The sequence below is a fragment of the Somniosus microcephalus genome, chromosome 10 (genome assembly GCF_052327205.1).
Source record: "Somniosus microcephalus isolate GS21.2 chromosome 10, FLI_Smic_1.0, whole genome shotgun sequence".
NCBI classification, from domain to species: domain Eukaryota; kingdom Metazoa; phylum Chordata; class Chondrichthyes; order Squaliformes; family Somniosidae; genus Somniosus; species Somniosus microcephalus.
In genome coordinates, this window is record NC_140996.1 from 191,378,369 (window position 1) to 191,393,196 (window position 14,828).

Genomic DNA, 14,828 nt, shown 5'->3' on the forward strand with positions numbered 1-14,828 from the left:
TTCCTACTCCAATACATTATGTTTGGGATCTCAAAACTGGAATTTTTACCTCTCTCAGTCCCGCCATCTTTGTTCAATCAACAGGCTTTTTAGATCAATCTTGATGCAACTTAATCATTGGAGTTGATATTAGCACAGTGGTGGGATCTGAGCCGGGGAGTGGATGATAGTGGGCACGAATCGAGGAAGATCGTGGAATGCGTGGGAATGTCCGATTTCAACATTGATGCTTCATTATCATTTTACTTCCGGGTTTCGTGTCTCCAATGCGTGTGAGCGAGTGCGATGCATACCCGCATGACAATTTCACTTTGACTTTTTAAAAAGCCAATTCAAAGATGGAATTTGGAGGAGTTAGGAGCATTGTAGCAGAGCTGGTGTCAGGATGGGCAAATGGCTGTGCCCCAGTTCAATGAGGTGTCATTTGATGTACTGCTGGGTGCGGCGAGGGCCAGGATGGAGGTCCTATTCCCCAGTAATGGCAGATGTGACGAAGAAGTCAAGGTTAGTGATAGCTAAGGAGGTCAGTTGCAGGAGTGTAGTGCTCTGTACCTGGATCCAGTGCAGGAAGCGGTTTAATGACCTAACCCGGTCAGGAAAGGTGAGCACAGTTACAGATTGACCTACATCTGTAGTGCACACCCGTCCCCCACCACCACTCTGCCTTATCAAGCGTACTCCATCACATCACTCCTCACACCCACTTAAGTTTCAGCAGCACCCATTGTTCCATTTCAATGCACTTCCTCACCTCCCCCTTTCTCCATCCACCACTGCCACCCACCCCAATCCTCATGTAATGTGATACCAGCTCAGTCAGTTCACCCGATTCTCAGCGCACATCCTCAAATGCATGCTGGTCCCATTAAAGGCGCTATACAAACACAAGGTGTTGATGTTATAAACACCTCCAATAAGTCTCTCAGAACAAGAACTCTCACCAAATCGTTTCCCAGAGGGAACGGAGAAAGCAGCTGTGAGCACTGAGCCTCTATTCATATTGGGACTCCTGACCTTTAACCTTCCCCAAGCAGTACCGCTAAATCTCGCCTCTGTTTCACTGACGACCTGGGAAACCTGTGCAGGAGGCGGTAATTTCAAATTGCTGCCAAAATCTCATGAAAGGACCCTCATTTAAATAATGTAATTATGGACACGCCTCTCCGGAGCGGATTACTCGGACATCACAAAACCTGTCGTGGTTAAAACGGAAATAAGCCCGTGTGCGGCAGCTTTCCCGAATCTGGCGATTTAACCCCCCTCCCCCACCGCCTGTCATGGGGGGTGGGGTGTTGAAATTCCCCCGTTATTTCTTGATTTACCTCGTTTTCTCTTTTATTCTTTTCAACATTGGTTATGTCCTGGATTACAGGCCTTGGTCTTTCAATTTGGTTCTCAATAAAAAGAAAACCACACAGAAAAACTGAAGAAGTAAACTGGCAGCAGAGAAACACAGGTCGTCTCTGCAAAGAGCAGTTAAATTAACTTGAAACTACATTTGTACATGACAATTACAGCAGCAGTATTCCACAGCTCCCATATACTTTTCAAATGCATTATAAAGGCCGGAGCTAAAAAAAAAGCCTTCCTGATGGAAGAAAAAGTCTGTGAAACAGCTTTTCAAGAATCCATATAGTTCGTGTACTCCACTGTTGACCTCCACTTTGCTTCTGTGTTCTGGTTCTATGATTTGTAGGAAATCTAGGGAAAGAGCTGGAACTAATGGTGTGAGTACACAAATGTGTAATTGATCTCTTTTGCAAAAATCTAAGACTTTTTCAGTTTCAACCTATAAACTGAACGAGTATGGCTTAGTACCTATGTTGTACAGCAGATCCAACATCAGTGAAATAAGTTGATTGTGGTTTTTGCACTTGACTGAAAGACCAAACATTTTCACTGTCATTGAGTATTACCCAAGAAAAGAAATAATTATGGAGAAATTCAGTATCACCCCGTTTGGGGCACGATTATTGGCCGGGCACAAAGTTTAGCGCCTGGCGCTAATTATCGCCTCCAACTGCAAACTTGGCTTCTATCGCCCCTGGAGGTGATTGGAGTGCTAAATCAGGCGCTTCACAGCTCTCATAAGGTGCTAACGCAGAGGAGTGAGGTGCTACCTCAGAGCGCTGGCGAAGCTCATGTGATGTCAGTCAGCAATGGAACACAGACACAATGGCGCCGGCCAGTTCTTAAAGGGGAGGGTTGATCTTGCTCTCCATCCACACACTGCTCATTGCAGCCTTGAATCTGGGCCTGGAGAGACCTGTACATCAAATCTGTTGGAAAGAACAATGGAGAGGCCCAGGGAAAGATCTCAGAGTGCAGCCCCCATAGTCTCTTCTAAATCGATGCAAGGAAGATCAAATCAAAATGAACCTGCAAAGTGCTGCTCAGTACCCAAAACTCCTCAACACAGCTTTGAATATCTCCTGCAGTCTCTCTCTCTCTCTCTCTCTCAGAATGCATGGTGCAAATATTTCGCTGACAAAGAAAGGCATGGAAGCGGTTGCCTTTAAATAGCATTCCCCCAGTCCCTTCCCGACTGCAAAACGCTCCCGTCAACCTGTCGTTGCTAGCGGCAGGTAGTAAGACAGGGGGCACCACTCAATATCTGTTCCGGGGCGCTACCGGGGCATTGCACGCTCGACTGACGCCACGATCTGCTGGCGCAGGAGATCGTGGCGGTAGTGTTTAGCGCCACCGCAAAATGTCTAGTCAATTTCGTGAGCGGCGCAAACATCGCCGTGCACAGGCGCTAGTTGCTTTGCGCCCCATTAGCGCCCTCTTAAGGCACTAACAGGAGGTGCAAACCAACCGAATTTTTCCCCCAATAAGTTTTAAAATAAACACTGTAAATATTAAGATTTTGGATAGCTGTTTCTTGATAGATTTCCTTCAGATAAACTGAATAGTATTATCAGACGTCTAAACCTGCTTCGCAAAAACAGTGTTGTAACAAGGACAATTAAGTATATCATTAAAATGCAAAATAAGTTCTATCCAGCACCAAATTGATTATACAGGGGATATGTTATGACGTGCAGTGTGATACGTAAATATGCCCACAAGCAAGGCTGACCAAATAATTCACTAGTGCTTTAAGGTTAGTCTCATAACAGAGGTATGTTCCACCACTGGTCACGATTACATATACATGTTCTGTTCAAAAAAAAAAGCTGGTTTATTAACGCAAATAGTTTTAAATATCTTTGTTTTTGGCTACAAAAATCAGCTGAAGCAGTTTTGTGATATTACCATTGGATATTTTGCTTTAATTAGCAGACAGAGAACTTGGAACTTACAATTTATCTGCATATTCTTATCCTGTTTACCTCATAATTTTCAGCAATTCAAATTTTTTTTACCTGTGATACAACATTGTTTGGTATTCGACCATAAATGTATCTCATATATTCCACGGTCATTTCCAGAATGGATGCCACATCAGTTCGTCTACCCTTCACATAAGGCAGAAGCACTCGTAACTTGTCATAACAATCCTTAATGCGTTCTCTAATTATAAATTTTTAAAAAAGGTAATTAATTGCTTTTTCGTTCTAATAAAACATAAGAACGCAAGAAAAATTTAAAACAATAAAAGGCCATTTGGCTTGACCTGCTAATGGTCTCATGCAGCCTGGTAGACAACTGCATTTGGAATTTTCCTAATGTTTAATTCTACATCCTTACTTGGTAGATTATTCCAAATGATTACTATTTGAATAAAGTTTTTTTTAATATAACGATTTAATATTTATTTTTCATTAAGCTGAAATTTGTCTTTGGGTCACATTGACCTGACTTGCCTTGAAATAATGTTCTGGTTTAATTCTGAAAGTCCAAATCTAGGACGTGCTATGATCTATTTTATTTTTAACAGCCTCAAAGAAGTTGTAAAACCTTTATAAATCCATGATTATTAGTAATAATCCCGCAAACTCAATGTTTTCCACTATTTTATGCGCTATTGATATTACACTAATAGGGCTAGTTGTCCAGGTCAGATTTTCCCCCTTTTTAAAGATAGGCAAAGCCACTATGCCACTCTGCATTTCTCTCCAGAATGTCCGTTCACTCACGAACCAGGCCCTTGCCATACACAATTGTATTGTGGAATACTGCACGGACATCCTGGGTTTGACTGAAACCTGGCTCACAGATGGTGACACCTTGCTTTTTACTGAAACCCGCCCGCATGGCTATATGTTCCACCACCTGCCCTATTCAAACTACTGTGGTGACGGTGTGTCCCTTATCATCAAATCACATGTTGGTCTCTCCTCGGTCGCTCCCCACTTCTCCTCTTCCTTCAAGCACTTTAACCTTGTTCCATCCCGTTCACCCCTCCTTTAAAATCCTCATTATTTACCGCGCTCCCCAAGTTTCTCCCCAATGTATTCTCTCTCCTTTCCTTACTCAGTGTCCTCATTGAGCGACTCGGTGATTTCAATCTTCATCTCATCTCCCTTGTCCTCGCTCCTCTGAATTCACGGAGCGCCTCTCCTCTCTATTCCTCTCCCTCCATATAAATTCTCCTACTCATTATCACAGCCACCCTTTGACCTTGCCATCTCATGTGGCCTCTCTACACCCGTAGCCTTTATCGTGCACAAGGCCATCTCCAATTACTGCCTGGGATCCCTCACCAGCCACATCTCCCTACCCCCTTCCAACACCACTTCTTTCTGTGTCCTCCCTGGAAAATACTCTCACCCAAATCAGTTATAACTGATCTTTCAAAATCCCAAATTCCTATCCTTTGGCTCTCCATTCAGCACAATACTTCTGCAGCTATTGACCTGAATAACTACCCTCTCAAGTCCACCTTTGATGCCCTTGCCCCTAGCAAAACCTTTACTTTCTCCCATCCTAGTCAATGCCCATGTATGACCCTGTCTTCGCTCCCTTGAGTCTAAGGGGCAGAGACTTCAGAGTTATTGGTGTAAAACTGGTTTAACCATCCATCACTGGTTCTGGCTGGACCAAATCAAGTGTTATTGGGCTGGACTCTCCTCTGCCAAAATCGCACGTACTTCCGGGCTCATGTTGGAGGTCAAAGATAATGCACAGCTTATCTTCTCCACTACCAAATATCTACATCCTCACCTCCAACAAACGCAACAAGCTCATGGGCTTCTTTATCACTAAGATTGAGACTATCCATTCAGCTGCCTCCACTACTTTCCCCCTTTCCCCTTACCCACCAAGCTAAACCTCCCTACAGTCCTTTCCTGCCCTAATCCTGAACCCATGTCTTTCTCCACCTTCTCTCCTATCTTCCCTCATGCCTTTTCCAAGCTCATCTTGTCCATGAGACCCACCACCTGCTCCTTTGACCCCATTCCCACTAAACTGCTTACCACCCAACTTCCCTTCCTGGCCCCATTGCCCATGCTAACTAATGTGGTCACCCCATTCTTTCACTGTTACAACATTGAACAATAAAAATGGTCATTATCGTACATAACATCCTTTGTTATGGCCACCTCTAGTGCTCGCTTTGCGCTTCTAATATCATTTTAGCATTTTCCTATACTCACAAATTGAACTTGCCCTTTTCCCCTTTTGTGAGCTTTTTATTGGTTCTTTCCCTTTATTTCTGCTTTGATTCCACTATTCATCCAGTCTGTTGATTGCTTATTTAGCTTACATTTATACCTGTCCTGCATATTTAACATTCTAGATTTTAAAGTTTTACATTTTTCCTCAAAATGCTATTTCTCAGTCCCACTTCTTTTAGTTTGTCCTTCATTCCATTGAAGTTTGACTTCAGGAAGTCAAACATTTCTGTCCGAGTGCTCACTGGTGGCACTGATTGCCAGGTATCAAATTTAACTATATTGTTGTCACTTATCCCCAGAGTCCACTGCTTATATATTACAGATGTTTCCCTGATTGTGTGCAAGAATGAAGTCTAGATACAAGTTCCCCCTAGTGGCGTCATAATACTTTGATTCACACATTCCCATTTATACAGTAGTGGATTGGCTAAAGTCACCACTGCATTATGATGTGTAAAGAACCATTATCTTATCATTTGCCTATAACTGGCCCTAATTGTTAATCCTGTCCTCCACCTGCTTGCGAGCTCAAGCAGATACTTTGCCTTTCCAGGATACCATTTCAACTTTCCCGACATTCAAATTATCCTAAATATATAAAACCACCCCTCCGGTCCTCTGTCTTTCCTTGATAACTTAAACCCCTGTAGATTGCGTTCACTGCATCGTATGCGGTGAGCCATGTTTCCGTAATCCCTAGGACATCTCAATTTCTTTCTGATATGCATACATCCAATTCATTTTCATTTTGAGTCTTACATTCAAAGAGTAATCCAACTGTTACCTCCTCATCCGTTCCATGCTGCTATGTAACAAAGCATCAACACAGCGTTTCTTGCAGATAGGTTCTGAGGATGGGGATTCTGGCAATTCCAATTCACATGATACACCATTTTCTTCAGGCTCTGAGCTAAGTAAACACAATGTCTTTGAATAATATATTAACATTATCTCTGTAAATAGCATCCTTTTTACTGCTCTGAAATCATACAATATTATTTAATTAAAATGGACATTCTCTACCAAATTGGAATTATGACATGAAGGGGTAGATTTTTCAAGTTAGTACTCGTTATACAGATCGTAGTGTGATGCAGAGGTCAACTTGCCCTATTCATGGCTTGCATAATTTTTCAAAAATCACAACAGGCCACGAAACATGAAGGGTAACCTCTAGGCCTGAATTTCATAACATTCAGCAACAAGTGTCATTCTACACATGAAAAGCAAATTCTACCAATGGAAATCCTGGTTTTAAGTGTTCAAAGCAGAACTATTCTAACCTACATTTAAAAGATATTAGAAGGAAACATGTATTTATGCAGGGTTTTTCCACAAAACACATTTCTGTTTGGAATTCACTATTTTTAAGGTTGATCGAAGATGATCTCATCAACTGAAAGTTACGAAATTTAGCTGAAATAGCAATAACCAAAAGAAACCATAAACACTTGTGCACAGAATATTTAAATTATTCCAACCAATAATTTCTGGGCTGCTCTTTCAAGCCTCATTTGCTCTGATTACCTTGCAATCATGACTACTACCAAGTTAGATTTCTGATACTGTAATGTCAATACAGAATAAACTCACCTTCCAGTTGCAGTTGCTGTTAAATTATAACCTTTCACCTGTGTCTCATTCAATGAATCCATTGTCTCTAATTCCACCAATGTTTGCTGTAAAATATAGAGCATACTTTTCCAGATGACATTGCAGAGTACCATGGAGTCCTTAAACAATGATTTTAAGATAAATCACTTTCCTTTAAAGACAACTGGTGATGTCTAAAATACTATCTTACAATGAAATTTCATTTTTACTAATAACACATTGCCTTAACAGCCAATATTTTCTTTACAAAATAAAGTTGATACTTTTCCTGGGTCTGACAATGATTTTTGTCTTTTACTATCTAATATAACGAAGTTTTGCATTTAAGCGCTCCTCTAATTCTGCCCTCTTGAGCATCCCCGATTATAAATCGCTCAACCATTGGTGGCCGTGCCTTCTGTTGCCTTGGCCCCAAGCTCTGGAATTCCCAGCCTAAACCTCTCCGCCTCGTTACCTCTCTTTCCTCCTTTAAGACGCTCTTTAACACCTACCTCTTTGACCAAGCTTTTGGTCACCTGCCCTAATTTCTCCTTATGCGGCTCGGTGTCAAATTTGTTGTCTTATAATACTCCTGTGAAGCGCCTTGGGACGTTTTACTACGTTAAAGGCGCTATATAAATGCAAGTTGTTGTTGTTGGTGTGATCTGTAGTGTACAGGAAAATGAACATCACACAAGTAGTGTCTCGCTTGCAAAGTATCTTGTCACATTAGCACCTGAATGACTCAAATACCTGTACTCTGTTAAGGCAAGCATGCTGATTTAATTCAAATTAAAAGATAATTCAGGAATATTTTCTTCATACAAAGGGTTGTGAAAATGTGAACTACACCAACCCAGAAGGCCACAGATGCAAAGTTAAATAAAGTGTATTAAAAGGTATTGAGTGATACTAATGGATCCTCCCATAGCATTGTTCATGGGTAATCTTGAGTCTGAAGCATAGATAGCTGTTAATCTAGTCTTTAAGACTAAATAGCTAAATCCAGGTAATTATAGATACTTATAAATTGCTGAAATCAAATGGGAGCAGTTGTGAAAGGCACTGTTCTTCTTCTTCAGTTGCAAGTGCTTTTAAATTTCTGGCTTCAGTTGAATGGCTGTCTTTCTTGTTTGGCATCTGCAGCTATTAACATCTGGCATCTTGCCTTCACTTCAAATAGAGCCAGGCAGGTTTAACTGCTTGTAGATCATTTTACATCTGAGACACAAATTTAATTATGACAATTGAAGTGTAACAACACAATGAGGTGGCCAGGAAATGTCCATTTTTATAATGGCCCGTAATTTGCGGCCCCTACGGGTGCATACGCGCCCGTAAGGGCCGCGCAAGTTCAGAATTTTCGTGCGCAAAAGTGCATGCACAAAATCTCAGAACTTGCAATCTGTCAAGAATCTTGTTGTGCGGTTTAAGAGAGGCTGGAAGTAGAGTGGAGGAGGGGTGCAGGTAGCAGTGGCGAGAGAAAACAAAAAAAGACTTGTACCAGGTGCCGATGAAGTGCATTCTTAGCTGTGATGAATGGACGAATAGAGGGGTTATGGCAGAGAGGAAGTCCAGCAATGGAGAGCATAATGTTGGGACTGGCAAAGCAAGAAGAAATGGTGCAGACTATAGCAGGATCAGAATGCAATAAGAAGGGAAATCTGCAACATTGAGAAGGCAATGGAGGAACAGACAAAGTAGAACAGAGTAGGAGGTGTGGCAGTGGACAACTAGGGTGACCAAGGGAAGAAGGAGCAGAGTACCGTATGAATGCAGCAGAAAGGTTTTGGAGTGGAGAAAAAGCAGTTGAGAAACAAGAGGTATTACAGCGTGCAAAGAATGGAATGAAAGAGCAATAGCATTGAAAGGAAGGATATATTGGCCTGGGGGTAGAGGCAGTGCAGATTCACCAGAATGATACTGAGGCTAAAAGGGTTAAATTAGGAGGACAGGTTGCATAGACCAGGCTTGTATTCCCTCGAGTATAGAAATTAAGGGGCGATATAACGGAGGTGTTTGAGATGATTAAAGGAGTTGATGGGGAGATAGAAACTATTTCCTCTGGTAGGGGAGTCTAGAAGGGGGCATTACCTTAAAATTAGAGCTAGGCTGTTCAGGGGTGATGGTCAAAAAGCAATTCTTCACACAGAGGGTAGTGGAAAGCTGGAATTCTCTCTCCTAGGTCAATTAAACATTTCAAAATGGAGATTGATAGTGTTTTGTTAGGCAAGGGTATGAAGTGATATGGGACCAAGGTGGATAAATGGAGTTAAGATACAGATCAGCCATGATCTAAAGAGAGGGACGATGCAGACAGTGTGGTTAGGGAGGAGTGTGAAATATTAGATGAGATAAACAAAGCTAGAGAGGAAATATTAAGGGGTTTAGCATCTCTGAAAGTAGATAAACTGCCAGGCCCGGTTGAAATTTATCCCAGGCTGTTAAGAGAAGCAAGGGAGGAAATAGTGGGGGCTCTGACCAGCATTTTCCAATCCTCTCTGTCTACAGGTGTGGTGCCGGAAGACTGCCAACATTGTACCATTGTTTAAAAAGGGAGTAAGGGATAGACCGAGTAATTACAGGCCAGGCAGCCTACCCTCGGTGGCGGGCAAATTACTGGAAAAAATTCTGAGGGACAGTATTAATCGTCATTTAGAAAGGCATGGATTAATCAAGGGCAGTCAGCATGGATTTGTTAAGGGAAGGTCATGTCTGACTAAATTGATTGCATTCTTTGAGGAGGTGACAAGGAGTCCATGCCAGCGTTTATGCTCCACTCGAGCCTACTCCCGTCCTTCCTCATCTAATTATCAGCATAACCCTCTATTCCCTTCTCCCTCATATGCTTATCTAGCCTCTCCTTAAATGCATCTGTACTATTCGCTTCAACCACTCCCTGTGGTAGCGAGTTCCACATTCTCACCACTCTCTGGGTAAAGAAGTTCCTTCTGAATTCCCTATTTGATTTCTTGGTGACTATCTTATATTGATGGCCTTTAGTTTTGCTCTTCCCCACAGGTGGAAACATTTTCTCTATCTACTCATTCAAAATTTTTCCTAATTTTAAAGACCTCTATTAGGTCACCCCTCAGCCTTCTTTTTTCCAAGAGAAAAGAGACCCAGCCTGTACATTCTTTCCAGATAGGTATAACCTCGCATTTCTGGTATCATCCTTATAAATCTTCTCTGCACCCTCTCCAGTGCCTCTATATCCTTTTTATAATATGGCAACTAGAATTGTACACAGTACTCCAAGTGTGGTCTAACCACGGTTTGATACAAGTTTAGCATAACTTCTCTACTTTTCCAATTCTATCCCTCTAGAAATAAACCCTACTGCTTGGTTTGCTTTTTTTATGGCCTTATTAGCCTGTGTCACTACTTTTAGTGATGTGTGTATTTGTACTCCGAGATCCCTTTGTTCTTCTACCCCATTTAGATTCATATTTTTCCAAGTAATATGTGACCTCCCTATTTATCTTACCAAAATGTAATACCTCACATGTATCTGTTTTGAATTTCATTCTGCAAGTTTATTAATGTTTTGTAATTTGTTGCAGTCCTCCTCAGTATTGACTATCCCTGCCAATTTGGTGTCAGCTGCAGATTTAGAAATTATGTTTTAGATTCCAAAGTCTAAATCATTAATATAAATTGTGAACAACAGTGGTCTAGCACTGATCCTTGTGGAACACCACTTCCCACCTTCTGCCACTCTGAATAGCTACCCTTTACCCCATCTCTCTGCTTTCTGTCTTGAAGCCAGGTAGTTATCCATTCTGCTACTTGTCCCCTGACTCCGCATTCTCTGACCTTATTCATTAGTCTATCATGTGGTACCTTATCGAAGACCTTTTGAAAATCTAGATAGATTACATCTACTGCATTACCCAGATCTACTCTATCTGTTATCTTTTCAAAAAATTCAATGAGGTTGGTCAAACAAGACTTTCCTTTTTGAAATCTATGCTGACTATTCATGATTATATTTTTGGTTTCTAGATATTCTTCTATTTTCTCCTTTAGTAGGGATTCCATTATTTTTCTTGCCACCCCCACCGATGTTAAGCTGACTGGTCTATAATTCCCTGGACATGTTCTATCTCCCTTCTTAAATATAGTAATTATGTTAGCTACCCATCAGTCCTCTGGCACTACACCTTTTTCTAATGAATTATTAAATATGTGTAGTAATGTCTCGGCTATCTCTTCCCTAGATTCTTTTAAAATGCACGGATGTAATCCTTCCGGACCAGGGGTTTTATTCTCTTTGAGTTTGATTAGTTTATTTAGTAGTTTTCCTCTTTTTATTTTAAATGCAATTATTTCATTTCTAATCACATCATCCAATGTCATGTCCAACTGTTCTGTCTCCCTGGTAGATACTGAAGCAAAGTAATTATTTAATATTTCTGCAATCTCTCTATCGCTGCCTGTGATATTATCCTGTCCATCCCTTAGTGACCCTATTCCCATCCCGACTTTCCTTTTTTTAATTTGTGCCTGTAAAATATTTTACTGTTTTGTTTTATGTTCCTTTATAATTTAATTTCAGATTTCCTTTTTGCCTTTCTAATTTTTTGACTTCTTAGTGCGTTTGATGTAGTCTACATGGATTTTAGCAAGGCTTTTGACAAGATCCCACATGGCAGACTGGTCAGAAAAGTAAAAGCCCATGGGATCCAAGGGAACGTGTCAAGTTGGATCCAAAACTGACTCAGTGGCAGGAAGCAAAGGCTAATGGTCAACGGGCGTTTTTTGACTGCAAGGCTGTTTCCAGTGGGGTTCCGCAGGCCTCAGTACTTGGTCCCTTGCTTTTTGTGGTATATATCAATGATTTAGATTTCAATGTAGGAGGCATGATTAAGAAGTTTGCAGATGATACAAAAATTGGCTGTGTGGTGGACTGTGAGGAAGAAAGCTGTAGGCTGCAGGAAGATGTCAATGGACTGGTCAGATTGGCAGAAAAGTGGCAAATGAAATTCAATCCAGAGAAGTGTGAGGTAATCCATTTGGGGAGGGCTAACAAGGCAAGGCAAGGAATACACAATGGTAGGATACTGAGAAGTATAGAGGAACAGAGACACCTTGGAGTGCATGTCCACCAATCCCTGAAGGTAGCAGGACAAGTAGATAAGGTGGTTAAGAAGGCATACGGGATACTTTCCTTTATTAGTCGAGACATAGAATATGAGGAGAGAGGTTATACTTGAACTGCATAAAACACTAATTAGGCCACAGCTAGAGTACTGCACCATATTACAGAGTTCTGGTCACCATGTTACAGGAAAGATATGATTGCACTAGAGAGGGTACAGAGGAGATTTACGAGGATGTTGCAGGACTGGCAAATTTTAGCTATGAGGAAAGATTAGATAGGCTGGGACAAAAGCAAAATACTGCGGATGCTGGAAATCTGAAATAAAAACAGAAAATGCTGGAAATACCCAGCAGGTCAGGCAGCATCTGTGGAGAGAGAAACAGAGTTAATGTTTCAGGTCGATGACCCTTCATCAGATAGGCTGGGGTTTTTTCTTTGGAACAGAGGAGGCTGAGGGGAGACTTAATTGAGGTGTATAAAATTATGAGGGGCCTAGATAGAGTGGAGAGGACCTATTTCCCTTAGCAGATAGGTCAATAACCTGGGGGCCTAGATTTAAAGTAATTGGTAGTGTTGTGTATGTACCTTTAAGAGAATAACTGGTCTCAGACTGCAGTACCGGCAGTGACCACCCCTGTATAAAAGGCGCTAGAGAGCCTCTGTTGTTTAGTTTCGTTATTGACTTCCACCAGTAAAGATCTGTTTGTTTTCACTCCTGCTGGTCCGTGTCTCAATCATTCACGGACTTAACACTGGCGACGAGTAAGAAACGTACTTACCTGCAACTCGGCAGCAGCTCCGACGACGTTGTTGAAGGTCGGAGCCAGAAGAAAGAAAATAGAGTCCATTGAAACTCGAGAAACGGGCGTCGACCGTCAATCATCGGTTTAAAAACTTGCAGGAGAGACTGTCCAGAGCCAGGCTTGGTTCCTCGGTCTGTGGTTTCCCAGCTAATCGGGCTGGTGGCAGGTAGTGCTCTGATCCTTCCTGGGCTGCGGCGGGCTGAAGCTCGATCGGGTGACTTTTCAACGGGGCCGGGCAGCGAGTCGGGAAGCAAAGAGAGGGTGGAGCACACAGGGCGCGGCCAGTGCTTCGAAGCCGGGCAGCGTTCGGACCTAAGAAGAGGGAGGGAAGTGTCCCAGAGGGTCCGCTCCACGACGGGAAAATAATAAAAGAAAAAGAATCAATATTTAACGCGCAGGAAACCGTGGAAAGCAGCGCTAACAACAGCGGGGAAGAAGGCAAAGCGTGGGAGGCGCCATTTTAGATTTGCAAGATGCCGAAGACTGGCTGTATCACTGCTTTTGATAATACATTAGAGGACTGGACCACGTATGTGGAAAGAGTCGAGGTATATTTCGAGGCAAACGAAATAGCGGAGGGGAAAAAGGCATCGATATTGCTAAACTTAATGGGCGCTAGAACGTACGGCCTATTGCGGGATCTGATTACTCCAGCCAAACCGAAGGCGAAGAGTTTTAACGAAATTGTTGCTGTCCTACAGGAACACTTAAACCCTGCACCGCTGTTGATAGCAGAAAGATTTAAATTCCACAGGAGAACTCAGCACAAAGATGAGAGCAATGCTGAGTATCTTACGGAACTACGCAAGCTATCCAAGCACTGCCAGTTCGGAGCAGGACTGGCAGATACCCTACGGGACAAATTTGTCTGTGGACTCCTGAGTGAAGGAACACAGAAGAAGTTACTCTCAGAAAAAAAGCTGACGCTAGATAAGGCTTTCAGCGTGGCAGTATCGTATGAAGCAGCAGCCAGGGGAGCTGCAGAAATTCAACAAAAACCACAGGAATACGGCACCCACGAAATGACACAGGGATTTGCAAAATGTTATCGCTGCGGCAGAACTAACCATGACCAGAAGGACTGCTGGTCCAAAGACAAAATATGCAGACAATGCGGGAAGATTGGACACATTGCACGAGTTTGTAGGTCTGGGAAGAAGACCAGCGACAACAAAAAGGCTACTAAGGAACCGTACAAGAAAGTACAAAAGATGACGGACAGTAGTTCCAAAGACCAGATGAGCGATAGTGAATCCGGAAACAGGAGACTAAGCTGTCTCAAACTTCACAATGTAATCGCAAAAGAGGATCACCGAACCATTTGGGTCACTCTCACGATAGCAGGGTCCCAAGTTAAAATGGAATTGGATACAGGATCAGCGCTAACCGTCATGAATCGACGAGACTACGAGCGGCTATTTTCACACATACCCTTGAGAGAGACATCCATCGTCTTGACGACGTATACGGGGCAAAAAGTATACCCCAGAGGAAAAATAAGGGTGCCTGTCGAATACAATGGCAAGAAAATACAGAAATTGTATCTCTACATACTGCCAAATGGTGGACCACCGTTATTGGGACGGGAATGGATCAGGAAGATAAACTTAGATTGGCATTTCATTCATACAATGACGGTGGACGGTAAAAAAGATGAAGACGTCACTCCTGGACGATTGTCAACAATCTTAGCTAACGCCAAAGAGGTATTTCAACAAGAACTGGGCACGCTTAAAGGCGTAACCGCCTCGATAAAAATAGAAG

At 42.3% G+C, this 14,828-nt stretch overlaps 1 protein-coding gene across 2 annotated transcripts in view; it reads right to left on the bottom strand.

Moving 5' to 3' along the window:
• The window catches only part of LOC147111947 (spermatogenesis- and oogenesis-specific basic helix-loop-helix-containing protein 2-like), a 58,563-nt gene that overhangs the window by 28,162 nt on the left and 15,573 nt on the right, over positions 1-14,828 (bottom strand). The window contains exons 2-4 of one of the 2 annotated variants that reach the window (XM_085999934.1): positions 7,158-7,243; positions 6,349-6,474; positions 3,369-3,456 (exon numbers count right to left, since the gene is read on the bottom strand). In XM_085999934.1, coding sequence (XP_085856060.1) covers positions 3,369-3,456; positions 6,349-6,474; positions 7,158-7,219 — 276 coding nt within the window. In that variant the 5' untranslated portion in view covers positions 7,220-7,243. Of the gene's footprint in view, positions 1-3,368; positions 3,517-6,348; positions 6,475-7,157; positions 7,244-14,828 lie in introns of both variants that reach the window. The other variant, XM_085999933.1, reaches the window with a different exon arrangement.